General features: G+C 39.2%; 1 protein-coding gene across 3 annotated transcripts in view; it reads left to right on the top strand.

The window, feature by feature from the left end:
- Positions 1 to 23,752, top strand: part of Mid2 (midline 2) — a 98,524-nt gene extending 74,772 nt beyond the window's left edge. For 2 of the 3 annotated variants that reach the window (XM_029473305.2, XM_021153072.3), the window contains exons 6-10: positions 6,162 to 6,289; positions 7,429 to 7,662; positions 17,280 to 17,441; positions 18,976 to 19,183; positions 19,540 to 23,752. In XM_029473305.2, the coding sequence (XP_029329165.1) occupies positions 6,162 to 6,289; positions 7,429 to 7,662; positions 17,280 to 17,441; positions 18,976 to 19,183; positions 19,540 to 19,942 (1,135 nt within the window). In that variant the 3' untranslated portion in view covers positions 19,943 to 23,752. The remainder of the gene's footprint in view (positions 1 to 6,161; positions 6,290 to 7,428; positions 7,663 to 17,279; positions 17,442 to 18,975; positions 19,184 to 19,539) is intronic. The other variant, XM_021153074.3, reaches the window with a different exon arrangement.
- Positions 23,753 to 27,361: the final 3,609 nt, after the last annotated feature.

The following is a 27,361-nucleotide window of genomic DNA, read 5'->3' as shown; positions in this document are numbered from 1 at the left end:
GAAAGATTTTTAGATTCTTTGAGTCTTTTCTTTTCTTTTATTATTTATTTATTTATTTATTTTTGGTTTTTCGAGATGGGGTTTCTCTGTGTAGCCCTGGCAGTTCTGGAACTCACCATATACACCAGACTGGCCTCGAACTCAGAAATCCGCCTTCCTCTGCCTCCCGAGTGCTGGGATTAAAGGTGTGCACCACCACTGCCCAGCTTTCTTTCAGTCTTTTCTATTCAAGTGTAATAATGCTATAGAAAAAATGAAACAGAAGTCAGGAAATATACATAGGTTAAGGTATCAGAACTGTGTGAAATATTTTTCTAGGAGGCAAGTTCCTCCTCTGATTGGGACCCTAGTCCCAGCATGGGATTCCTGGGGAAATGATAAGTCTTTGCAGTTCCTTATTTCAGTCCTCTGATAGCTGAAGGGAGAGGCCCAAGTATCTGTAGAATAGCTCCTCTCCTGCCAGGTCCATTACATTACTTGCTGTACTTCCATGAATACCTGCTAAACTTTTGACTTCCTTTTAAATTTTAGCACTGAAAGGTGCTGAGAAGCTGTGAGGGGGTGGGGGCAATTTGTTGCTTGGTGAACTTCACTGTAGAATTATCAAACAGACTGCCAGTTTTTTATTGTGGGCTCTCAACTGTCAGTACTGTAGGTGTTTTCTTTTTGAGTCTCTTTTCCTGGGAAGGAATCCTGCAGTCTCCTGCTTCGAGTGGGGGGGGGTGTAATGCAGAGGGCGGGGGAGGAGGAACAAGCTTATAAGCACAGCTGTCAGCATTCTAGGAGCCAAGCAGGGAAGAAGACTGAGTCTTTCCAGATTTTTTTTAAAAGTAAGATGTCAAGATTCTGCCGAAGTAAACCTCACATCTCCTGCCAGGCTGAGGAAAAGGAAGGCTGTTTGAGTGGATCTGGGGCTCTAGCTATTCTTCATGCAAACTTTCAGCTTTGTGTCACTAAATCAGCTTGATGTTGTTGGCTTCTCCATCCAGCTTTCTCTGCTCTGTTGTTGGTTACTGCACATCTGTCCTTTTCTAGCTTCCAAACATTTGTGGACAGTCTCTTCGTTGTTGGCATCTATTTGTTTCTTTCTCTTTGTCTTTGTGGGTTTAGGTCATTTTTATTCTTTTTCTTTCTGGTGGGATTTTAGGAAAGCAAAGATGAAATATATATTTAAACCACTATATTTAACTGTCCTGAGTCTGAAGCCTCTGAAATGTTGTGTCCCATCTTCATGTTATTGAATGTGGTTTTTCAAGGTCACCAAAAGAAGACCTCATTGCTAAATATAAAAGATCCTCTTTTGTTTCATCTTTCCCTTTAATCTTATTGGTATCTCAGTAGCATGTGTCCCCAGTGACCACTTTTACTTGCAGTCTTCCTGTTTTGTTTCATAAAAATTCCCATTACCTGTGTTCTTTACTTTGATTTCCTTTTCCTTTTTTCTCACTCTCTTTCTCCCTCCCTCTCCCATCTCTCTTTCCTTCTCCCCCTACCCAACTTCTCTCTGCCATTGAGAGCAGGTCTTCCATGATCTATTTCCTTAGTAATACTGTTCTTCCTGATTCAGTATTAGGAAAGTCTCCTCTCTCCCCACACAGTTTTCCTTACAAATCCATTAGTGTTTAAGTCTTCAGTTACCATTTAATTACAATCAACTGCTATGTTGATGATTCCAAGTCTCTATGTAAATCTTTTCATGGATTCAAATGCATGGAATAGATGGATATCTATGTGATATCACTTGAAAATCCCAATAGAAATACTTTTTTCTCTGCTCTCTCACAGAATCTGAAATCCATCACCATCCTTATTCATTGTATTATATTAAGGTACCATCACTTAAGATAAAATGGAATTTTAGGTGGGAAAGAATAGTATTTAGGAATATAGAATTGTAACACACACACACACACGTGTACAAATACACATATAGACTTCACAAATGGAAGACAATGTTGAATACTCTCTTATAGTTTACATTCAAAATAATATACCACAGAATTTCTCATATCGTTGAAAACCTTTATTTTTGGTGGCATATGAAATTTCTCATACACACACACACACACACACACACACACACACACACTTGTGTCAGTCTCCAGTGTTAGAGAATTAGCTTACATATGGTATGCTGAGTGTATTTATAGTTACTACATGCATGTCACTTACTTGCTTTGCAAGAATTTTATGAAGGGTCCAATGAGATCATTTGGCAGTTAAGAGCACTTGCTGTGTAATCATGAAGATTAGAGTTCAGATCCCACCACCCATACAAGCTAAATGCCCTACCCCTGCCTGTAACTCCAACTCTGAGGTGTATGAATACAGAAGGATTTTTTAGATTGTCTGGCTTCCAGTAAACACTAAAAAAAAAAAAAAAAAAAAGCTCCAGGTTTTGGTGACCTAGAATATCCCCTGTAGTCCATGCTGGCCTCAAATTTGTGGAAATCCAGCTGCTTGAGTTCTGGAGTGACAGGTATGCAACACATCTGGCTTGTTTTTGTGTTGCTGCTGCTGTCATTTAATGTTTACATTATTTATTTATTTATTATTTATCTATGCGTCTCTCAGTGGGCATGTGTGAGGTCAGAAAACAACTTCTGAGAGCTGATGGTGTGCTTTCACTGTGTGGGCTCTGGAGATCACACTCAGGCAGTGAGGCAGCAAGCACCGTGATTCATTGCCCATCTCAAGGCACTGTTGTTTCCATGATTTTTGAATGAACTTTATTCGTGTGTGTGTGTGTGTACAGTAAATCAGTGGATTCAACCCGGGGATTTGTGACTGCTTAATAAGTCCTCTACTCCTTTTTCACTTTTGATTACACTCTTGTGCCCTGTCACAGACAGTGGGATTCTGGCAGGAGACAAGGCACTAGAATGTCACCAGTAGCAGCCTGAGTTCTTTTCTGAGACCTGCACTCAAATGAAGCCAAGGTTTTTGACTGCAAGCAGAATTTCAGATGGAGTCAGTCTGAAGCAGAGTTGGAGTTTATCAGGAAGAGCGTTTGACATAGATTTGACCTTTGGGGTGTTAATAGAAAAGTGTTCAGGGAAAGGGTGAAACACACATGTGAGCGTCAGCCTGAGCTTCTCATGCGAGAAACCCCCTTGAATGCCTTAGTAGTAGCTCAATATAAGATTTTGGAGGTTTTTGAAATTATATACATCAAGGTGTTTCAAAGGGAACACCCCTCCTCTGTCTCTTTTCTTCGTTTTAATAAGGAGAAGAATGGAATGGCTCTGTAGGAGCCTTGGGTAAGAGTTCAACCTGATCAGGTAAAACCAGGGCTCTGCAGGTTGTACAAGGGTGGTAAGATGTGCCTTTTACTGTAACTGTGGTGCTGAGTGTGAGATTCCTTAACAGTTGACAGCTTCCAGAAGATAGTCCCTCATGTCCCTGTCCCACTGTCCTGCTGCATTCCCACCTCACTTACTGCTTATTCCTAGGCGACTTAACAAGTCCACTGCTAAGGCATTCAAGGGGGATTCTCACATGAGAAGCTCACACTCACTTCTTCCACTACAGCTTTAAAACTGTTGTTAAAATATATTTATGCACATTATTCCTTTACCCAAATTGCTCCAGTGGCCCCTATTCTTATTTTTAGGTTAAAGGCTCAAGTTAAATACATAACATATAATATTCCACATGATTCTGCTTCATTCTCTACCCTTTAAGCCTTTGTTAATTGATCATCATGTAGGTCATGGCTTAAGAGTAGCTTCTAGCCTGGCACAGTGGCGCATGACTTTAATCTCAGTACTGAAGAGACAGAGGTAGGTGGATCTCTGAGTTTGAGGCCAGGGTGGTAGAGTTCCAGGAGAGCTCGGGCTTCACAGAGAAACCCTGTCTTAAGGAAACAAACCAGCAAACAAACAAGCATACACCAAAAACCAAACCAAAACCCAAAATAAAACTGAACTTGCTCTGGGGAGATTTGTCCTTGGTCCCATGTTTCTGTTAGATGACGTGTGTTTCCCATACCCTCCTTGCATTGCCCATTTAAGGTCTCTATTCCCCATGACCTGTGAGCTCATTGAACACGTGGATCACAGCAAACTTGTTTCCTTGAGTACCTGTAGAATGGAGCACACTGCCCGGCACATTAATTTTGCTTAATAACTTTTGGGTAGATGCATGGATGGATAAGTAGATGAGTAAAAGAAGATTGGGAAGGCCAGGAAAAAAATTAAGGCCAGTTTTCTGACTTAACATTAAGATTGTTTTTTATCAAATACTACAAAAATAGCTGTTCAATGTGAAACCTTAAGATTGTTTTGTGCTGGGCTGGAGAGATGGCTCAGTGGTTAAGAGCACTGACTGCTCTTCCAGAGGTCCTGAGTTCAAGTCCTAGCAGCCACATGGTGGCTCACAACCATCTGTAATGAGATCTGATGCCCTGTTCTGGTGCGTCTGAAGACAGCTACAATGTACTTATATAAAAATAAATAAATCTTTTTTTTTTTTTAAAAAGATTGTTCTGTGCTGGGCATCCAGTTGTACAACTTTAATCTCAGTACTAAGGAGGTATTAGAAGAGGATCACAGGTTCAAGGCCACCCTCAGCTACATAGGAAGGCGAAGGTCAGCATAAAGCACACCAGTTTCTGTTAAAACAACGAAATGAAACAAAGCCAAAAATAAAATCCATAACCCCCATTTATTTTTACTGTCATGCAATCTATTCCAGAAACATCTACGGTTTCAGAAATAGTCAAAAGCTATTGTTTGTAGATCTGCAACAGAGCATATGTATTTGCCCAGTTGCTCATTGCCTTACAAATGGCTCAGTATAAAAATTGCCGTTCTGATTTTACTCTGTCCACTAGAACCTCCGTAGTGTTTGCAAGGTAATGTTTCCTTCCATCTTGCCCTCTGTCTGCACAAGGGACTTCATTGACTGCTTCAGAAGGTCTGATACAGGACTAAAGCCTGAATATTTCTGTAAAAGCTTCCTCAGATAAGCCCTATTAATCATTAGGTCATAAGAATTGCTGACGTACATAACATGTATAGTTAAAATTAGGAATAACATTCATAGTTATGGAAAAAGAATTTAAGATCAGACAAACATGGCTTCAATTAAAATTTGATTTTTACTATTATGTGTGATCTTGACAGCCTACTTAGCTTTTAAATGTGCATGCTTCCTCACTTAGAAAATGGAAATATCTTCTACTATATAACATTGTGGTAAGGAGAAAATTAGATAATTTATGTAAAATTTTCATTTTTGTGCACAGTGCCTTATATATACTAAGCATTCCATAAATGTTACCATTATATTGTTTTCGTAAGTCATTCAGTTACTCATTCAACATTTTTTTATTCACTATGTGTTCAACATTGTTTTAGGAACCATAGAAGAAGAGATGGGAAGTAAAATAGAAGCCCTATTGCTGTGTCTTAAAGTTAGTTGGACAGTTGAACCTAAAGATGTAACTCACCTAGCAGAATGTTTTCCTAGCTTACACAGAGCCTTAGATTGAATCCACAGCACCTTCTAAATGGGACATGGTGGCACATGTCCATCTTTCTGACCCTCAGGAGATAGGAGAAACAGGATTTCAAAGTAATTCTTGGCTATGGAGCAAGTTCAAGGCTAGCCTGGAATATGTGAAACTTATTTCAAATAAATACATAAATAGGAAAGAAACACTTAGTTGGGGACATAATTATCACAGTATTATGCAATTAGAGAACAAAACAATGAAATATAAATATTTTAAAATATCAAATAATGAATGATATTAATGGAGATATACTAACTCAACATGTTGGTTTGTTAGTTAGCATGAAAAAAAGAGACATAGAAAAGCAATCTTAAACTGCTCTTACCAAGCCAGCAGAGGTCTACTTTGATGCTGCCTGCCAGATGGAAAATGATGCAGAGGGGAAAAAATCCTGTATTTACTTCTCAAAATTAAGACAGGATGGGGGAGTGTGTTTGAGGGATGAACATATGTGTGTAAATATGGTATAAGTCTTAATTGGTTCCTTACGATTAAAATGGAAACTGTTTCCGTTAGAAAGGCAGAGATATGGTATTTTCACTTACAAGTGACTTATTTTTACCTCGTTAAACCAGAAATCAAACACTAGATGAAGGTTGCAAGCCTATTTTGATGTATTGATGCCTTTTTTTTTCCTTTTCAGGGTCGCTATGGCAACTGCATCTTCGCAAGTTCTGATTCCAGACATCAATTTTAATGATGCCTTTGAAAACTTTGCTTTAGATTTTTCTAGAGAAAAGAAACTATTGGAGGGGCTAGACTATTTAACAGGTGTGGAAGAGCTGTGCTTCCCTCCCCATTGTAGTTAGTTTTTCCCTTCTGTACCCTTTCTGTCTAAAGTAAACTGAAAAGAAAAATGTTTGCCGTAATTTTTTTAAAAAATAAGCTTTTTCTGGTACATGTAGTTTTCCAGACAAGATCAATATGTTTGAGCTGGTATAGTGGTCAATCACGTGTACCTTTAGAAACAATTTTGTTTTAGTTCATGTAACATAAAAGTGGACTTCTGGCTGTGGCTCATTAGCAGAGATCTTGACCAGCAGTGTTCAATAGCTGCAAAAAAGAAGTGATTTATTTTTTTAAAAAAATCAACTTTATTTCTTATAATGCATCACATGATTCTCCTGAGCTGTTAGGACTCAGGATTAGTTTTCCAGATACATTTTCCACATAACAAATAGCTGTCAGAGGTGACAGCCTACAATTGTTAAAATGACTGAAATAAAGACTAATAAATATCCAGGAAGAAAAAAAAAAGATAGTAAAGAATAATGCCAGCTTGTTCAGAATGCTGGTTGTTTTCAGGATTAAAAACCAGTCACTTCTTGAGACAAATCTATACACAATAAGTTTTTTGTTTGTAGTCATATTGTTATTATATCAATGCAGCTATTACTTATCTGCTTCATTCCATACACTGTAAATTAATTTTGTATCATTATTCCTCATAACAAATCTATAAGGGGGCTATCATGTTCATTTTATGGTGGGAAATTCTTATTAATTTGCAGTTTAAATACTGTCAAATGTTTAGGAAAAAAATATCTTGAAATAAAAACAGGTTGAAGTCCATGTAATGAGAAAACAGTATTTTGCTTTGCTATGTATAGATGCATTTTTACAGGCATTCTAAATGAAAACTGGGGAGATCATTACAATAACTTAGTCTTATATATTTGTCACAAATGTGTTTGGGGGGAGCTGAAGTCTCAGCACATAGCTTCAGTCTGGTGGTTGTTTTCTATTAAGAACATTTCTTCAGAGTTAAGGATGTAGCTCCATGGTACTGAGATTGTCTGGCATGGACTTAATCCCCATGACTGAAAAAAAAAATACGAGAAACAAAAACTCCTACTACTTCTGATGAGACAAAGTATTTCCTTACCATTGTCTTCACGTTTCCTTTTCAGCTCCAAACCCACCATCTATCCGAGAAGAACTCTGTACTGCTTCCCATGACACCATTACAGTCCACTGGATCTCAGACGATGAGTTCAGCATCAGCTCCTATGAGCTTCAGTACACCATATTCACTGGCCAGGCTAACTTCATCAGTAAGTCATGGTGTAGTTGGGGCCTGTGGCCAGAGATAAGGAAATGTAAGGAAGCAGTAAGCTGCTCAAGATTGGCCGGTGCGCCACGAGGCAAGTGTTTGTAAGACATGTGAGGTTGTTTAGTATAGACTTTCATAGACAGTGCAAGCTCCCCAGGGGATTGTAAAACATTACTGATGGCTGATAAGCAAGTTGTGTATTTTCTTGCTGGGTAGCCACTGGGATCATCCCTAATGGTTTATGTAACCCATAGCTTTTCTTCAATCCATACCACTCCATTGACTTAATATTTGTTCCTGGGTAGCTAAGTCACCACCATTCCACATTCCATGTGAGTGAATCAATCTCTCTCTCTCTCTCTCTCTCTCTCTCTCTCTCTCTCTCTCTCTCTCTCTCTCTCTTATCATGCTAAAATAAAATTCCGTTCAAAGACCATTGCTTCCTTTATTCTACCTATTTGTGTCTATGACTATGTAGATCAGTCTTCTGCCCTGTCATTCTTCTCTTTGCTACTTCTTCGTTTCCAGAAATAAGTCCAGTACATATAAAAGCATGATGGAGCCAGGTACCAGTGGCTCATGCTGATAATCCCAACATGCAGGAAGTTGAGGCAATAGAATTGTAATTAAGGCCTGTTTCAAAAGCAAACAAATGAACAAACAAACAAACAAACAAAAAGCTGCATCAGTGTGTCACAAAGTTAAAGATGTTTAAAAGGCTGTATCAGCCTACATGTGAGGATGGTTTTGCCTCCTAGTGAACTGGAGCAAGACCAGACCCAGTAGGAACTTAACTGATTGGCTGCAGTCAGTAGGATTTGAGCAGAAAGGTTCCCCTCACTTCACTGGGGGGAAGGGGAAGCGATGGAATCCAAGCTGAGTCAAAACTGAATCTGAGCAGTTGCATTGGCAAAGCTGAAAAATATTATTTTCTGTTACTTTGTGCTTTGCATTTATGTCTCTCTTCACAGACCAGCATGAATAGACTTTATTCAAATAAACCCTCCTCATAGGCTTTCTTTTCCTAATTGGTGACAATTCTTAAGCAGACTTCTGGTTTTTGTTTTTGTTTTGACAGTACCGGGGTGGAGAGATGAGGGGACATTTAGGAGTAAAATTATTCTAAGCCCCTTGGCTCACGTACCCATCGTTTCTGGGCATTTCTTCAGATTATGAAGTCACAAGCTCTAAGGCCTTACTTATAAGTTTCTTCTTACAGTACACTCTGTGTGTTCTAGAAGCCAGTATCAAAGAGAGGAAGTGTCCTTTAACTTCATGCTAGAGGAAGAGTAATCATTTCCCAGAAGTTGAGAACAGGTTCAAGATCTGACAAACCCGAGAGTCATTTGTAATTGAAGGACTAAAGGAGTTGTTACTAATGACAAGGTTATACACATCTTAACCTTGGAATGGCCCTTAGAAGATAACTGGTCCAGTCTTCTCTTTACTCACAAGTAAATATCTTTGAATATTGCTAGTGAGGAAATGTTCATTGTCATGAAAGCAGTCCATTTGATTGCTGGACTGCTATAAATGATCTCCAGTGCTTCCGCAAGGGAGGCCTGTTTCTCTTTGTAAATAACAAGGACAGAAGAAAGCGGTGTGTTCAGTCTGCTTTGTTATTTGCACAGCTATTATCCCATTTAGTCTTCAAGTGCTCTCAGTCTTCAGAGATTGTACTGATTCCATTTTTATATGAGAAATTGGTGCTGATGTTAAGTTAGTTTCCTAAGGACACAGAACTCAAATAGGATGGGACTGAGATCAGAACCTGTGACTGTCAGCCTTCCCACTTGAGTTTTCTTCATTAAGCTTTCTGTGACTCATTAACGAACATTCCATCTTTCTCACAGAACAGTTGCTCAGGTATTTTAGGTAGCTCATATGGCACTACTAACTTCCCTCATTTTTATGACTCAACCTTTTTAGTTCTTCCAGTTGTTCCCCATACAGTCTGCTTTTCAGGGCCGTTATCACCATGAGCTTTGTCTTCTGTTGGTCAAAGTGCTTTTAAAACATGCATCGGGTCAACAGGGACTATGAGTACTTGGAACCTGTTTCAACTTCCCCAGAGGATATCCTTTTTTTTTTTTTTTCTCCTCTGAGGCAGGCTCTCAAGTAGCTCAGGCTGGCCTTCAATTTCCTGTGTGAGAGTGACCTTGAACTTCCAAGTCTTCTGTCACCACAGCCTGAGTGCTGGGATTATAGGCATGTAAGGCCATACCCAGCTTTATGTAGTGCTGAAGATGGGATGTAGGGCTTTCTTCATACTAGGTAAGCCCTGGACTAACTCAAGTGCATCCTCAGTCAATGGGTTATATTTCTTGTACTGTACCATTTTTGGAAGCCACATTGATTACTGAATGTTTACCGAGCCAATAATTATCTTGAGATTCCCATGTATGATAAGTTCTGTCTCCACATGGCTCAAACTCAGCACCTTTGACTTTCTGCTTATGACATTTTGCCTTGTCACCTTGATTCTGCGTCAAGTCATGCCTGGATCCTTCTTAGCTGGTTTCTATTTTTCCTTACATTTGTTTTCCCTCTCAGCCTGACTGCTGTGCTTTCAAACATTGACAGAAAAGTTTAATAGGCTATGACAAACAGCAAAGCCTTGCAGCAAGATTCAGACTACAGTGAGTAATTTGTTTTAGACGATTCCTTCCTCTGGAGCCCTAACTGACTGGGAACTCACTGTGTGGACCAAATTGGCCTGGAATTCACAGAGATTCCCTTGTCTCTGCTCCCTGAGTGCTGGGATTAAAGGCAATGGGCAACCATTTTACTAGAAAGAAATCTCAATACTCATTCAGAGTCCTGGTCTCCTCAGCCGGTCAGCTCTGCTGAGGATGAGTGAACACCAGCACTGACAGCTACTTTCTCTTGAGACAGTTTCACATTGTCATTATCTAGAACTTCCTTTTTCCCTTTGTCCTCCCTTCCCTTCCCTTCCCTTCCCTTCCCTTCCCTTCCCTTCCCTTCCCTTCCCTTCCCTTCCCTTCCCTTCCCTTCCCTTCCCTTCCCTTCCCTTCCCTTCCCTTCCCTTCCCTTCCCTTCCCTTCCCTTCCCTTCCCTTCCCTTCCCTTCCCTTCCCTTCCCTTCCCTTCCTCCCTCTCTTCTATCTCTTCCCCCCTCCTCTTATTTTTTCCTTTTGTTTTCTTTTTGTTTTGAGGTAGGGTTTTGCAATGGAACCCTGGTTCACCTGTGACTCATAGTAATCTTGCCTCCATCTCCCAGAGTACAGGATTATAGGCATATATCACCCTACCTGGTCACAAGAGGTAGATCTCCCTCCCCATCCAGACGTTACCCCCTGGATTCTGAGCGCTTCCTATCACCTCTTCTCATTAGAAATGATCACAGTCAATAAGGTTCCAGGCGATATGCCCTTAGCTGAATGAGAATCCCAACAGGTCCTTTTGGTTCAGTGTTTTCCTTTGCATTACAAAATCATTGGACAGAAAGTTTGTCTAGTCAGGCAGTCTGTAGCACATTGCCACAAAGTTAGAACTTTATCAATTTATCTTTTCAGTAATACATTTGTCTCCATCACACACATTCATCCTGTCTCTTACATTTCCATATTTTGACATTTTTCGTTGACTATGAAGTGTATTTTTATTTACATAATTCACGTGTTGGTCCCATCGCACCAAGTCTTATTGATACCCACAGAATCATATATTCACCATTACAATCTTAGAACCTGAGTTCAGTCCCCAGGCTTGCTGGCCAGACAACCTAGCCCATTTGATTAGTTCCACACCACTGAGAGACTCTATATCAGTAAAAAAAATAATAGACAGAGCCTGAAGAATGACACCCAGGAGAGTCCTCTGGCCTACACACACACACACACACACACACACACACACACACACACACACACACACAAATAAATAAGAATGATTTTAAAATAAAAATTCCAATACTAGCACAAAGAACACTCTTCACTTTTTAATATATATTTGTGCATCCCTGGTGTTTGTAAGGCCAGAAGAAAATATGAAAGCCCCTAGAACTGACAAGCCCTGAACTCTGACAGGCCCATTCTTATGCAGATTCAGTGGAAGCTTCCACACCTACTGTGAGTTCTGATTACACTGCCTTAGTCTTGCCCAGAAGACTTGGTTGCTATCTTCTGGCTCTTACATTATTCCTGCTTCCTCTTTTCCAGTGTCCCCTAATCCTTTACACATCTGTCAACTTTTAGAAATTCAATATCAGAGGCTTGTGGTTCTTTGTGAGTTCAAGCCCAGCCAGAGCTGCATAATGAGACTCTTGTCTCAAAAAGTTAACAACCATATAATTCTCTTATATAGCTTCCCATTTACATTCTAGGTTTGACAATTAGTTCAATAATATTGATTATAATATATAAAGAGTCCATCATTGACCTTTATAAGGTAGGATGTAATTATCATATATTTAGCTTTCTTTTAGCCCAGTAGACTTCCTCAATCATTCTTTGTCTTTGATAGTTTTTGACATATAAAACAATGCCCATTTTCTAGATGTACTGGTACACATCACTAATTCCAGCACAAGCAGTTTGATTCAGGAGGATTACAGCTCAAGACCTGCCTGGGCTACATAGGAAGACCCTATCTCTTCTTACACTTTTTCTTAATTTATCTGATACTTCCTCACAGTTATATTCAAGTCATATGCATTCATTTTATTTGCATGCCTAGTTGGAATAGTGCATATGTGATAGAATATAACAGCAACAGTATACTTCTTAGAATGTCATATCCAGAGGTATGTAATGTCGATTTACACTACATTATTGATGCTAATTTTACATATCTTATCACTATGTTCCCTGACTTTTTAAATTATGTACTTTGTGTTTTTTTTTCTTTTACTACCAGTAAGCAGTCTGTATGGTGATGCTTTAAAATTATACAAAATATCCTGCTTCTTCCTCAACGCCATCTCACCCGACTCTTACCCCTAACTGAGCATCAACTGATGATGTTGCTCTCTCCAGTCTTTACATGATGATTGTGAAATGAAGTTTCCCAGCGGAGAACTCGCTCCCATACTTACAAACTGTCACTCGATATTTTGTGTAGCAAGAGCCTCTCTCCCTATTTCATCTTTTTTATTTATTCATCAGGAGAGACTCACAGATGCATTTTCATCAATGATTTAGAATTCTTTAGTACCTTCATTTTTTCTTGTGTAAATGTCCCAGATTTAGGCAGTGAGAGCCTTTCAAGACATTTCTAGAGGTGTGCCATATTTTCCTGTCCTTTTTGTGAGCATTTTGTTTGCTTTCTGGCCTAACAAAAAATATTGCAGACTCATTTTAACTTTATCCTGTCCAAACCTTCAAATCAGCTATATTCCCAGGAGCCCTGGCTACTTTTAGTAGGACAGTGGTATGAAAAACTAAAACCTTAGTAGTACACACACACACACACACACACACACACACACACACACACGTAATATACTAACTTGTTACTTCTCTACTGTTATGATAATATACCATGGCCAGGCAACTTACAGATGAACAGTTTATTTGGGCTTACAGCTCCAGTGGCTTAGAGTCTGATGGCTAAAGTATGGCAGCAGGCTGATAGCAGGCTGATAGCTCACATCTTAAACTACAAACAAGAAGCCAAGAGAGTGACCTCTGAATGGCACATAGCTTAAAAAAAAATTATTTATTTATTATATCTAAGTACACTGTAGCTGTCTTCAGACACACCAGAAGAGGGCTTCAGATTTCAGTGCAGATGGTTGTGAGCTACCATGTGGTTGCTGGGATTTGAACTCTGGACCTCTGTAAGAGCAGTTAGTGCTCTTAACCCCTGAGCCATCTCTACAGCCCAAGCACATAGTTTCTTAAAAGCCCCAGTGACATACTTCTTCCAGCAAGACTATACCTCCTAAACCTATCCAGACAGTGACACCAACTGGGGACCAAGTATTCAAACATCTGAGCCTATAGGGACATTCTCATTCAAACCACCACATATACTTATGTGCATTCTCTACATATGTTTACATATATATGCAAATATGGAAGCCTGTTAGTATTCATGTGGAATTGGTTATATGACCTCCTGAGGATACCAGAATCTGTAAATGCTCAGATCCCTACATAAAATGGTGTAATATTTGCATACAACCTATAGCCATCTTCCAGTATATGTTAAGTCATTTCTAGACTATTTATAGTGTCTAGTAAAATATAAATTCTGTAAATAGTTATTATATTGTTAATGTTGAAGGATTATGAATTGAAGGACAGCCTAGCCTATATAGGAAATTTTAGGCCAGCCTGGGTTATATGGTAAGGTTCTATCTCAAATCTTTAAATCTATAGTTTTGAGGGTCTGGAGAGATGTCTTGGTGATTAAGAGTACTAGCTCTTTTTACTGAGGACCCAGATTCATTTCCCAGCATTCACATGGCAGCTTACAACTATCTGTAACTCAAATTCCAGGGGATTTGACACTCTCTTCTAGTCTCTGTGGGTACTCCATACACTTGGTGCACATATATACATGTAAGCAAAACATCCACAAAATAAAAAGAAATCTTTTTTTAAAACACATTAAAATCTGTAGTTGGTTGAATCCTTGAATGCAGAATGCACAGAGAAAGTTGGGCTAACTGTACATATTTTACAAGTCATACAGTGCTCTGTGAGCAGCTTTACTCGAGCAACAGCACTCACCAACACACACACACACACACACACACACACACACACACACACACACACACACACACACACAAACTATTCACCCCAGAAAGGGAATGCACAGTAGGCCAAAGAAATGATTGCACCAAAGTCCAACTTGCTGAACCAATGCATTTTTATTGGAGTAAATATTAAGAGTATGGGTAAAAGGTTACTTGGAAAAACAGGGATGGCTCAAAAAAGCAACTGTATCTCACCCAAGATAGCTCATGGCTTAGGAAAGTTGCAAGCCTGGAGCTTTGAGCACAGCTTGCAGGCAGTTCCTCAGTGGTCTCTCCTCCACACCTTGGCTGCTCTATGTCTCCTTCCCCAGTAGTTGTTTACTCCATTTATAGAACTGCCAACGTGAGGGTGGGAGGCTAGAGAATCTTCCATTTTCCTAGACATGTGATGTTTTGTTTATCTCCTGGGTCACTTGAGCTCCGGATTTCTCCTGGAGGGAAAGTTTGAAATAGGAGGAAACTGCAGCCAGACAGCATGCAGACAGATCAAGACCACCCACTTCTAACTCATCTCCATGAGTTCTTTCTTGCCTTCACCCTTTCCATATGCATGTTCTTTTCTCCGTGGTAAGAATTTGGGGTCTCAAGAACATGAATACATATTTGCTCAACCCGGCAATATGTCTAAACTATTTTCAGAACTGATTTGCTCAGGGACTGAGTATGTAGTTGCATGGGAGGGTACTTAAACAGTTCTTCCCTCATCTGCATGTTCCATGGTCATTATGCCTTTAAAATATAGTGGATTTAATTTGTTTCACTTTGCCTTTAGTCTCATCTTTCCTCCACTTTTTTGTTGATTTAATTTTAACCTTTTGAACTGCTATGTAATTTTTAAATGTGAAATTATAATTTATTGATAGAGTTTTAGTTTTTGCACTTATTTTAATGAAATTTTTCTTAAAAGGGAAATATGCAAAAAAGTATACTCATGGGGATTTCCTTTTTTTCTGGTATCCCTTTTCCCTCCACCCTCATCCTTTGTAAGTGACCGACTTTGTTATCATCTTGGTTATTGCTACCATTGTTATAGGTTTTGGAAGTCCAAGAAAATGTAATATGATTTATTCTTTGCCTTTCTGCAAAAATACTATAGAATCTTTATGCTCTTTTGTAATTAGACTTTTCCAGTTAGCAGTGTTTCCCTATCAGCTCATAGAGAGCATCCTCAGTCTTCTTTTACAACTATATAGTACTTCACATGTAGAAAATTTGTAGCTGTTTTTGTGTTTTAAATTTTTGAGAGACTGGTTTCTTCTTTGTGATACAGGTTTTCCCGTAATTTATTGCCCATACTGTCCAGTGGTTTCCAGTTAAGAAAAAGTTTTGTTCTGATCCTTATCCTTTTTTCACAAGAAGACAAGAGTCATTTAATATCTCAATCAATTCTTTTTTAATTTATTCACGTGTGTTTTACGTGCATTGGTGTAAAGGGGTGAGATTCCCTGGAACTGGAGTGACAGGCAGTTATGGGAATTAAAGAGCCATCTCTCCAGCCTCCTCTCAATCAATGCTTTGTCCTATTTCTGTAGTACATCTTTTTGTTCCCTCATTATGATTTTTGTTTGTTTGGTTGTTGTTTGACCTTTTGAGATAGCCTTGCCTGAGCCCAGAAGTTGCTCTATAGTCAAGGCTGACCATGAAAGCCTGACCCTCCTGCCTCTACCTCTGAGGTGCTGGGATTACAGGTATGTACCACCATGCTCAAATTTATGTCTCAATTTTTAGTATTAATTTTGGCCTTTTCAGCATACCTTGAATTAATTATGAATCTCTTGATCAACTCCCTTGTAAAATATTCACAATACTATTTCTAATTTTTAATCTCACTCAATTCTTCATTCGAACTCTATAACAATGACTTAAATTGGTCCTCATTTTCCATGACCTTTCCTTTCCATCTTCAAGTAGAATTGTATTTTTAAAATGTTAAACCAACTGAGAAATGGATAACAGAAGAGAGAAGCCAAAGAGAAAAAAAGAAGAACCCGTCAGAATAGAGTATCAGTATTCATTTTACCAAAAACTAGTCAAATACTTTTAATTAAATATATTTCATCCTGTTTAAGTCACTATATCTATAGTCTCAAGATTATTTTCAAAAGCAAAAGCATTCTTGAGGTCCTTTTCCTTGCTTGGGCAGAAAGAAAAACCTTTTGGATAATAATACAATTCTCGACCACGTGACCCAAGAAGAATATGGGATGGGGATTGAGTCAGGAAGAGGTAGAAAACAAACCAAACCAAAACAAACAAACAAACAAAAAACCAAACATCCTATCAGAGCAAGAAGATTCTACCCTACTTTGTCAAGTCATCTTGGCTTCTTTTGAAGTCTAGCAAATTTGGTAAGGAAGGGTGAAGATGAGGTGGAAAGGCAGGGTAATGTGGCTCTGAAAGTCTCACTGTCATACAGGGACAAAGGCACATTGTCATTCACACCCTCCCCACAGTGATGCAGTGCAATCATCACTGAAATAGGATAAAAAGATAAAAGCTTCATCTATGACCACGGACAAGTCACTTTCCTTCCATTATTGTTTACTCCGAAAGATGAAGGGGATTCATGTCTAGGTGTCCCTTCTGCTCTGAATGTTCATGATACTGAGTTCTGTACAGGAATTTTTCCATCTATCCAAGACCAGACTTAGTTCACACAGAAACAGATTTTAGTGGTAAAGATCCAGATAGTCCATAACTGTGAGGATTCTACTATTTGTGTTCTTTGGCATAAAAACAATATACCCTAGCTTTTGTCAGTGGTTGCTAGATGCCAGAAGCCTGGTACAACTCTTTTAAGTGCGTGGAAAATAATAATTAGTGAACTCATAAGTGCCAGTTCATCTCATTATATCTTTCAAGGCTCAAAAGAAAATGAATTCATGTAGGTGGTTTATAATTGATTTTCAGTGTATTTTTTTTTTAAATCCTGACTTTTTTTTAACCTGTTGGATGATACTTTTGTCTTTCCCTACTTCACAGGTCTGTACAATTCAGTGGATAGCTGGATGATTGTGCCCAACATTAAGCAGAACCATTACACAGTTCATGGACTCCAGAGTGGGACACGCTACATCTTTATCGTGAAAGCCATAAATCAAGCAGGCAGCCGGAACAGCGAACCCACCAGACTAAAAACAAACAGTAAGTTGTGGTGATTTCAGGAGGAAAGACTCCTTTTCTCTCTGTGTCAAGGAGGACACTTAGCCTGAGGGGACTCCCAGAGTAGTGGCACTGAGTCGAGGGAATTTATTGTGGTAGTTTGTGCTTTATTTAAAGGGTTTGTTGGTGCCCATGGGTGTTTGTGGACTAAGAGATGTATAGCGTAGCTCATGGCTTGGAATGAGGTTAGGGAAGGGTTTTCTCTGCCTTCCACCCCTGTCTCCCATGCTTGGGAGAAAATTGAGTCGACGAGCATTACTTGTGATGATCCAGCAAAGCTCTACCACAGAGAAGCCATAGTTTTAGGAGTGCTCTTGAGCAAAACCGACAAGAGTTCTAGCAAGATTTCCAAGGAGTTTACGTGAATAGTGGTTTTTGTTTGTTTGTCTTTTTTTAAACTTCCTGTCACACATTGCAAGAAGTTTGAAGGCAACCTGCTCATGGCTAATATAGCAGCTCTGAGATCCCATGTAAGCTCTTTCTTTGTGTTTACCCACCAGGCCACAAGATGGCCAGTGCAGCCTCTGATGCCATATTTCCCTTCAAGACAGGAAGAAGAAGGGAAAACGTTGGCAATCTTTTAATCAATGAAAAAAGTGCTTAATCAGAATGTTCTTCCAATCTGCTTGACTTCAGTTTCCTTCCTATTAACTATTCCTAGCAGCAAGGGTGGCTGGAAGACTGAGTGAGAGAGGGGAAAAAGATGAGGAATGGCTGCGGAATAAACACACAGTGTCTATCACAGAGGCATACCGCACACTAAAGCTCTTTCCATACCCAGCACTCAGGGTCACGGGACAGTGTTTTAGTCGCATGGTTATAAGGGTCTCTGAACTGAAGCACATGCTATCTTTCATCATCGATGATGGAACAGCCACTCTAACAAAGTTACCTAATTATATGTGCACTCCGATTTCACGAAAGCAAGCATCTCCTGTTGCTGAGTTTTTCTCACTTCTTCTTCTTCTTCTTTTTTTTTTTGTGAGCAGTTGCCTCATTAAGACAGACTTTCTTACTTCAAACATTGTAACACTCCTTAAAAATTTACCTAAATCTTAAGCCACTTGGGAAAATAAAACATTCTTTTACATTTTTTTTCAGGCCAACAGTTTAAACTAGATCCCAAAATGACTCCCAAGAAGGTGAAGCTCTCTAATGATGGATTGAGGATGGATTGAGGATGTGAGACTTCGAGTGGTCCCTTTTAATATCATAATACATGATGGGAACACTTTCTCCTCTGTGATTGGAATATGACTTCCAGCAAAATGAGATACCCACATTTTTTACAGAGAGGGAAAATAATGCATGAAGGCTATTCTATAGGAGGGCGAAATCTTACTTAGTTGCAACTTGACACTCTTGCGTGCTTTAGTAATATAGTTCAAACTGTAGCCAACCTAGATCATCATTGGAGATCCTCTGCTAATAATGGTCTTGGAGGGGAAAGGTACAGTTCATCACGATGATGTTTCATCATGGGTTTTCCCCCCTCTCTTTCACTTTTTTTTTTCAGGCCAACCATTTAAACTAGATCCCAAAATGACTCACAAGAAGTTGAAGATCTCCAATGATGGATTGCAGATGGAGAAGGATGAGAGCTCTCTGAAGAAGAGCCACACTCCGGAGAGATTTAGTGGCACAGGGTGTTATGGGGCAGCAGGAAATATATTCATCGACAGTGGCTGCCACTACTGGGAGGTGGTCATGGGTTCTTCAACATGGTAAGTGGAGTTTGTTTTCTTTCTTTCTCTCATCCTCTCTGCTTTTAGGCTCTTAGGAGATTCAGTTGAACAGCTAAACAAAAATACTAGGAAGTCAAGGTTAAGAGATATTTGATAAGAAGTAGTCCTAGAAAATTTTGCCAGTTTTTAGAAGATAAAATTTTGGAAAATACATTGGGCTAGGAGATGGGAAGTGCTGTATCACTCTAGCTGCTGGCTTTATAGGCTCTGATTTTAGTAGCATTCTGCATGCAAGTATAAACGCTTTAAGGAAGAAGAAGCACATAGTGAGTCACTCCTAGACCCTAAACAACTCCTATTGTTAATACATGTTTCTGTCTTCTCCACTGTCTTAGGTATGCTATTGGTATTGCCTACAAATCAGCTCCAAAGAATGAATGGATTGGCAAGAATGCCTCTTCCTGGGTCTTCTCTCGATGCAACAGTAACTTCGTGGTTCGGCATAACAACAAGGAAATGCTGGTGGATGTGCCCCCACAGTTGAAGCGTCTAGGCGTCCTCCTGGATTATGACAACAACATGCTGTCTTTCTATGACCCAGCTAACTCTCTCCATCTTCATACTTTTGATGTTACCTTCATTCTTCCAGTTTGTCCAACATTCACAATCTGGAACAAATCCCTAATGATTCTTTCTGGCTTGCCTGCCCCTGATTTTATTGATTATCCTGAGCGGCAGGAATGCAACTGCAGGCCTCAAGAATCCCCTTATGTTTCAGGGATGAAAGCTTGCCATTAAGTGTCAAGAGAGCATGTGAGTCACTGGCTCTTCGGTTCAGCACTTCCCCTCTTAAGCCTACATTAGTGCTCCATATATGAGATGCACACTAAAGTCCATTGGAAGCACTCGAAATAACTAGATATCGTAGACTTAATTTTTTGTGCATTAAAACTTATGTTTGAATTCATGTATTGAGTTACTCAGAACAAATTAATCTGAATAGTCTGGGTTTGTGCCACCAGGGAAGAATTCTAGAGAATATCTCTGTCGTCATTGGAGAATTTAAAATTCCCAGTGATTTGGGAGTATAAATGATACTGTTAGGAATTAGCCCTTCTAGTAATGGCTAGTTTGACCAGGTAGAATTTGCACAGTGTCAAATTATCATTTATTATATGTCACTTTTTAATAAACTAATAAATGAGGTGTTTTGAGAACAATATATATGTGCATATATAATATATAAAATGACTGAATTCATTTTATGAGCAAAATGCAGATAATTTTTATCTATTATGTATACACAATAAACCTTAATTTGCCCATTTAAATAAGAAATATATGGAAAAGGAAAATAAATGACACTGTCCATTCCTAACTCTTAGGTAAAACCATCATGGCTAGCCAGTCTCCTTCCCTTACAGCTGTTCTTTCTTCCCTGTTGCCTCATGTACAAACACATACAATCAAGACACAGGAAGTGAGAAGAGCTCTTGGTTAGATGAGGAGAGATCTGGGGACAAGATTGCACAAGAGATGCTAATGCTACATAGAAATTTGATTCTGGTATAGAAGTGTCTCGTGTAGCATAATTTCATTGATACTGCTTAATGGAGGAGATTCATCTAAATTGTTAAAAATTATCATAGACTATTTCAAAGAAATATAGTTTTGTTATTCTCAAATACAAAGTTACTAGACTTAGGCTTAAGAATAGAGTTGTATAATGGAGTTTCTTCAGAACTCACCTTACTTGAACAGTAAGAACGGAGTGTTACAGGTTCAACAACTATATGTATACAAATGTACTTATATTTTCAGACAAAGCACTGAAATGCTGTTTTCCTTGATAAGTTCAATACTCATTATTTTTGGAATTTTGTTTATACTATTCATTCATTTGCATCCCTTCTATGACAAATAAAAACATAAATTCCATCCTCGTTTTTATCACAGAAGTTGAGCTTCACAGCCTGTGATTTCACCATTTCTGTTGCAGAGATTAATTGGAAATGCCAGAGAAATAGAACCTTCTTCCAGGAGCCAAAACTACGTCTTGGCACTTGTAAAATGATTAGTACTGTGTAATTGTTAAATGATAGTAGTAGTCATTCCCTGGATTGTATGTAGCCTTGATACAGTGTCAAACGTTAGCCCCTCGTTCTACTAGCATGGTGGATTCTTATTTATTCATTTGTTCAATGATGCCACATTACTGCTGCAAGAATGCACATATTACTAGAATGCAGACCTTGGTGTCAAATGCCTCACTCTAATGCACAAGAGACAACATATCTCTGTAAATCTTACCTAATGATCCTTACAGATTGTTTGCTTATCTACCACAAAAAAAGCAAGACCTGTGCCAATACAAAAGAAAGACTTAGATTTACATGCCAGGTAGCAAAGTCAGGTTCTTTGCCTTCAAAGATTATATGTACCTTATAGCTCATCAGGAAATGAACAATTTCAGTAAAATTCAACAGTGCTGGTAGTTGGCTTGTGGTATGATAAAACTCCCAGCCTTGTAATTGAAATAGCCCTAGCTTCTCTGCCATTTACCTAACAGTGTGACCTCAGGAAAGCACTTCTTCAAACCTGTCTCCTCTTCTGTAAAATGATCCCCAGTTTATGATGTAAAGCTGTAAAAAAAAAAATTAGTGCGTATCAGTTACGGAGCACAGCACCTGGCATTCTCTATGTGTGCCACCAACGTTCATCTCTTCTCCAACACCATTCATTTGTTTTTGTGTTCTTTACATTTTAGTCCTGGGAACAAAGCTTTAGCTACTCATTTTACTATGGACTGCAGCTTAGACTACCTTTGCTCATCCCATCTTCTCTCAGCTAACTAGTGACCCCTGGAATTGGCATTTGTGGCTCCCTGTGGCACTCCCCTGGCACACTGAGCACCCTCCCCACCCAGCAATAATATGGAAGTGTTTTCAGAATGCCATCCTGTAAAGAGCCATTTTAGAAGTGTTGTTAGTGATTTGTTCCTTAAAACAATTGATTCTTGGCCCCTGCCCCTGATCTACTTAATTAAACTATATGAACATAAGGAAACTTACATTTGAGACAAGCTTCTCAGGTTATTCTGAATCACACAAAGTTTAATGTAGAATAATAATCTTTCCTAGAATGAGACTACCTTGGGGTAAGCACTGTGGCTTTTGTTGTTGTATTTTTAAGACCCAGAACAGTGTCTGGAACAAAGTAGTTGGCTGGCTGTTTGTTGAAAGAATGTATGAACGAAGAAATGAATAATTCTAATTGCTGTTTGACTGTGATGTCCATTTGTGATATTTGTTATTCTTGGGGGCAAGTTGGTTACTTTAGTCTGTATTGCTATTATTTTGTAAATGTACCAGGGCTTATACATACAAATGAACATTGTTCCAGATTGGCAGTTATCATGGAGAATTGTCTTTGGAGCACGTGGTATAATTCTACAGTTACATTTCATATTTTCATGAACTTCAATGAACGTTGTTCTTGAAGGTAGATTTAAGTTTTTATTACAGGCAGAGTTAAGCCTACTGAATAAACTGAAAAATTAAATGAGGTTTGTGGGAAGCAATAAAGCTTGACTCTGAAATGCTAGCTTCTGAGGCACGTAATGCCTTCCAAGAAACAAAATGGTGGCAAATCACTCAGAGGGCTATGGTGAGTTCCAGATATTTACTTCAGTAAACTTAAAAGACTTTCATAGAACACTGGCAAGGGACCAGAGGATAACTCTAGCTAAAGCCAGTTGCACAAATGGAACATGACCATTTAACATCTTCAAGAAAGATAATTCCATAAACATGGTTGTTGTTGCTTTACTCGATCTAACTATTCAGAACTTTTTCTCCTAGAAAACTATTTTCTGTCTGCAATTTATGCTTGTTTCCACTTTTTATATTGTCTTATTAAAGAAAGCACAAACTGAAGCTAAGCTTGTTTTGAGACTACAAAAGAAAATTTAATGCCACATTGATGTTCTTGCTACTTATAAGAATAACTGCATCTGGTTGTGTTTTTATTATGTAATTCCATTGTGTGTCTTTGGATGCAGTGAAGTTCATATTGTAACAAAATCACTTATATATGCTTTTCAGCTCAGACATTCTAGGTGAATTCTCTCAGTTTACATATTTGTATATGACTACCTGGATGGATCAGTTCATGGATGGACTTTTGAACAAGCTTAGATGCTGGAACCCCTTCTATCAAGGAATGGAAAATGTGAGGCAGGTAGACATGAACCACTCCCACACTTACTTGTAGCTCCTGAAGCCAATTCCAGCCTTAGAGCCATTGGGCTGTATTTGGCTGTGTATTACAAGTTGGCCAGATTTATTGCCATCAGGTCAGGCAGAACTGCCTTTTATGGTGTGGTCTGCCAGCTTCAGAAATATGCTGTGTTATTGTTATTGGCTAGAATATTTATTAGACTATTGTTGGACTATTTTTTATCAAATGCTTTACCCCAGGCTTGTTTGTACTGGGAGCTCTGGACCAATAGTGTCTCTCCTAGTAACAGAAATATGAACATCTGTGGATTACACAGTCTTACCTTCTCTAAAGATCCCAACCCATCCAAATGCTATATTATGAATTAAATAAATATATATGTATTCATGAGTTGTTGGTTGTCTTTCATTGGAATTTAGTGGGGGAAAGAATAAATGATGGTTATGAGTTTCCAGAATTTGGTAAATGACTCAGGGTGGAAGGACTTGTATGTACCAATAAGCATGTAATTGGTTGAGAGCTCAGCAACTGAAGATCTAGAAGGTCTTACATTTGAGGTCCAATCATGAAGAATTTGATTTTAGGAGAAGTATATAGTTAATACATCTAATGAAATGAAGGACCAAGGGAACTCAATTCATCTAGCTTCAGATATTGTGGCAGAAGGCAAGAATTAAAGAACGATTAACCTCCGTTGCTAGAATCCATTAAGACCAGAACATGATCACAATGAAGTGAGCTGATGGACTTACTGTTAAACAACTGGACTGTAGGAGGAGTCTGAGAGAGTTAAAAGGTTCCTTGGACCTGGGTTACCATTGCAATGAGACTAAAGGGTCATGTAACATGGAGTGAATCAGTCAAAGGTAATAGAGAAATGTCTTGAAGAAAGTGGTCAGATCAAGGATGCATAGCTCAAAGACAAAGGAATTAATACACAAAGGAGACAGAAACTTGAAACACAAGGCGTTTAATGCTTTAATACTAGCCTGAATGACTGCTAAATATGAAGCTGTTGTCTACAACTAAGGTTTTGATAAAGCATGCACATGTGTGTATGTTGTGATTTTTAGAAAATCCAGCTTCATTCAGTGTGATAGCAGAAAAAGCAAGGGTCCTTCATGTTCCCCTACTGTCTTAGTCAGGGTTTTACTGCTGTGAACAGACACCATGACCAAGGCAAGTCTTATAAAACACAACATGTAATTGGGGCTAACTTACAGGTTCACAGGTTCACTCCATTATCATCAAGGTGGGAGCATGGCAGCATCCAGGCTGTCATGGCGCAGGCAGAGCTGAGAGTTCTACGTCTTCATCTAAAGGCTGCTAGTGGAAGACTGACTTCCAGGCAACTGGGGTGAGAGTCTTAAGCCCACACCCACAGTGACACACCTATTTCAACCAGGCCACACCTCCAGATGGTGCCACTCCCTGGTTCAAGAATATACAAACCATCACACCTACCTAGGAACAGAAGCAGTCCCAGAATGTCAGTGACTTTGTACCATACATAGTTGAGCAACATGTATGGCATGCTAGCTGTGAATTTCCCTGCATGGAGGATCAAAGTTGTCTTTTAATAACTGTTGGTCACAGTATACACCTGTGACTTATTTGGTCTGGTCACTTAAGAAGCATTTACTCAAAAAAAGAAACATTCATTCCCCATTATGTTCCTTGCATTCTTTTCACTACTGGGAAGGGGGCAAGAGAGCTAGATCAAAAATATTGTTAATATTTATAATAAAGTATATAGTTCAATAATTCCCCCATATAGTTTTAGATCTCTGAATTTGCTGAGTTATTAGTAATTGAGAAAGGAAATATTTCTTAGACACACAGAGATGAGAGTAGAAGCTCTTACCAAGATGTATCATAGAGAGTAGTGCATTGTGGATTCTTGGGGAATGTATCCTAATGACCTTTCTTTTCCACTACGTCTGGTGGGTGGTGGGCTAGATGGGAGGTTGAACCCTTATTAAATTAGGTTGAAAAAATTATCCCGGGGCTGGTGAGATGGCTCAGTGGTTAAGAGTGCCAACTGCTCTTCCAAAGGTCCTGAGTTCAAATCCCAGCAACCACATGGTGGTTTACAACCATCCGTAACGAAATCTGATGCCCTCTTCTGGAGTGTCTGAGGATAGATAGCTACAGTGTACTTACATATAAATAAATAAATCTTAAAAAAAAAAGAAAAAATTATCCCTACAGAGTACTCTATCTGCATGTACACCTACATGCCAGAAGAGGGCATCAGATCACATCACAGATGGTTGTGAGCCACCATGTAGTTGCTGGGAATTGAATTCAGGATCTCTAGAAGAGCAGCCAATGCTCTTAACCACTGAGCCATCTCTCCAGTCCTAAAACCAGGCTTCTTAAATCAGGGAACAATTGGGGAAGAATTGATAAATTAGTCACCAATAATGTATTACTAGAAGAATGCTGGCAAATTATATACCCCTATCTTGTGTATTAATGTTGTAAATTTAACAGAATCTAGAATCACAAATACCTGGACATGTCTATGGAAGTTTCTGCATGGGGTCAATTGAAGTGGGAAGTGTAACTTTAATTTCTTCAAACCTTATTTTTAATGATGGTTCTTAAATGCTTTAACCTCCCTTCTAGCCCACCACCCACCAGAGCTAGTGGAAAAGAAAGGATACAGGGGAAGTGTACCTGTTTGGAAATGGTTCTTTGGAGCAAATCCCATCTTCCATGTTAGGAAATCAGCAGTTCAGTTCACAGGTTAGCAGCTGCAGCTTGATCCACTTGCAAATACTTCACAGATTCACCAGCAGTCTAGTGTCGGGACAACAGCAGCGTTGACACAACCTAACAGGAACAGCTAGGCCTCAGCTGAATTGGCACAAGTCAGCAGGAGGAATTCAGACCAACAGGGATGCCAGGAGAAGTTCTCAGCTGTGCCTCTCTCAGTGAAGCAAAGATCAGGGCAGATAGGAGACTAAGAAGTGTTTAGCTATGCAGGCTCCTGTCACTGTTGAGTCCTATTTATACTCCCTCCAAATTGCATATGTCCTTCATGGATCTTTCCTCACCATGTGTCTTGCCTGAGCACATGAGTCTGCCTCAGCTAACATCAATCTGCCAATATGACAATCAGCCCGAGGCAGCAGAGGTAGCAAGAAGCTGCAGCACACCACCAGAAGTTGTTTTGGTTTTTTGAGTTTGTTTGTTTGTTTGTTTGTTTGTTTTGGTGTGATTCTCTCTATGAAGTCCCGATAAATGGAGCTCAACTATGCAGCATAAGGTGGACCAATACATGCGTGTAGTTAGTGAAGAATCATTCATTGCATGTCCTTTCATGTGCTTGCTTTAGCAGAACATCCTTTCACTTGTGTCTGCTTCAGCAAAACATTCCTTTACGAGTCTGCCTTAGCCTTCATCTATGTCCGCTTCAGCAAAACATTCCTTCACATGTTTACCCTAGCAAACACATCATCTGATGCATGACTTTCCAAAGAACCCTTAAGTTTCCACTTCAGGCAAGAATCAATGTAAATTTGAACAGTACTATTCCATAGGTTGGGGTTTCAGACTAAATACAAAGGAGAGGGCTAGCTGAGGACTGTGTTTCTTGCTCTCATTTCTCATTGTGGATGCAATGGGACAAACTGCCTCAAAATTCTGTTGACATAACGTCCCTACCTTCATGGTCTCTATCCTCTAGTAAGTCAGAAACAGCCCTTTCTTAAATTGCTTTTATCAGGTATTTTCTCACAGCATTGAGAATGGGAAGTAACATTCTTATCAATTGCATAGATATGATTCAGTTGTGCCAAGGTAAGGAGGGCAAATTTTTAATTTTTCAGGTTTTCAAGGGTCAGCTGAGCCAGATGTGGTGGCGTATGCCTGTCATCTCTGCTTGGGAGGTGGAGGCAGGAGAATAGGAAGCTTGAAATCAGCCTTCAAAAAAAAAAAAAAAGAAAAAAAAAGAAAAAAGAAAAAAGAAAA

The sequence above is a fragment of the Mus caroli genome, unplaced genomic scaffold (genome assembly GCF_978045245.1).
Source record: "Mus caroli unplaced genomic scaffold, Mus_caroli_1 scaffold_5, whole genome shotgun sequence".
NCBI lineage: Eukaryota > Metazoa > Chordata > Mammalia > Rodentia > Muridae > Mus > Mus caroli.
Note: the sequence above shows the minus strand (reverse complement) of the source record. Positions and strands in the feature narration are given on the sequence as shown.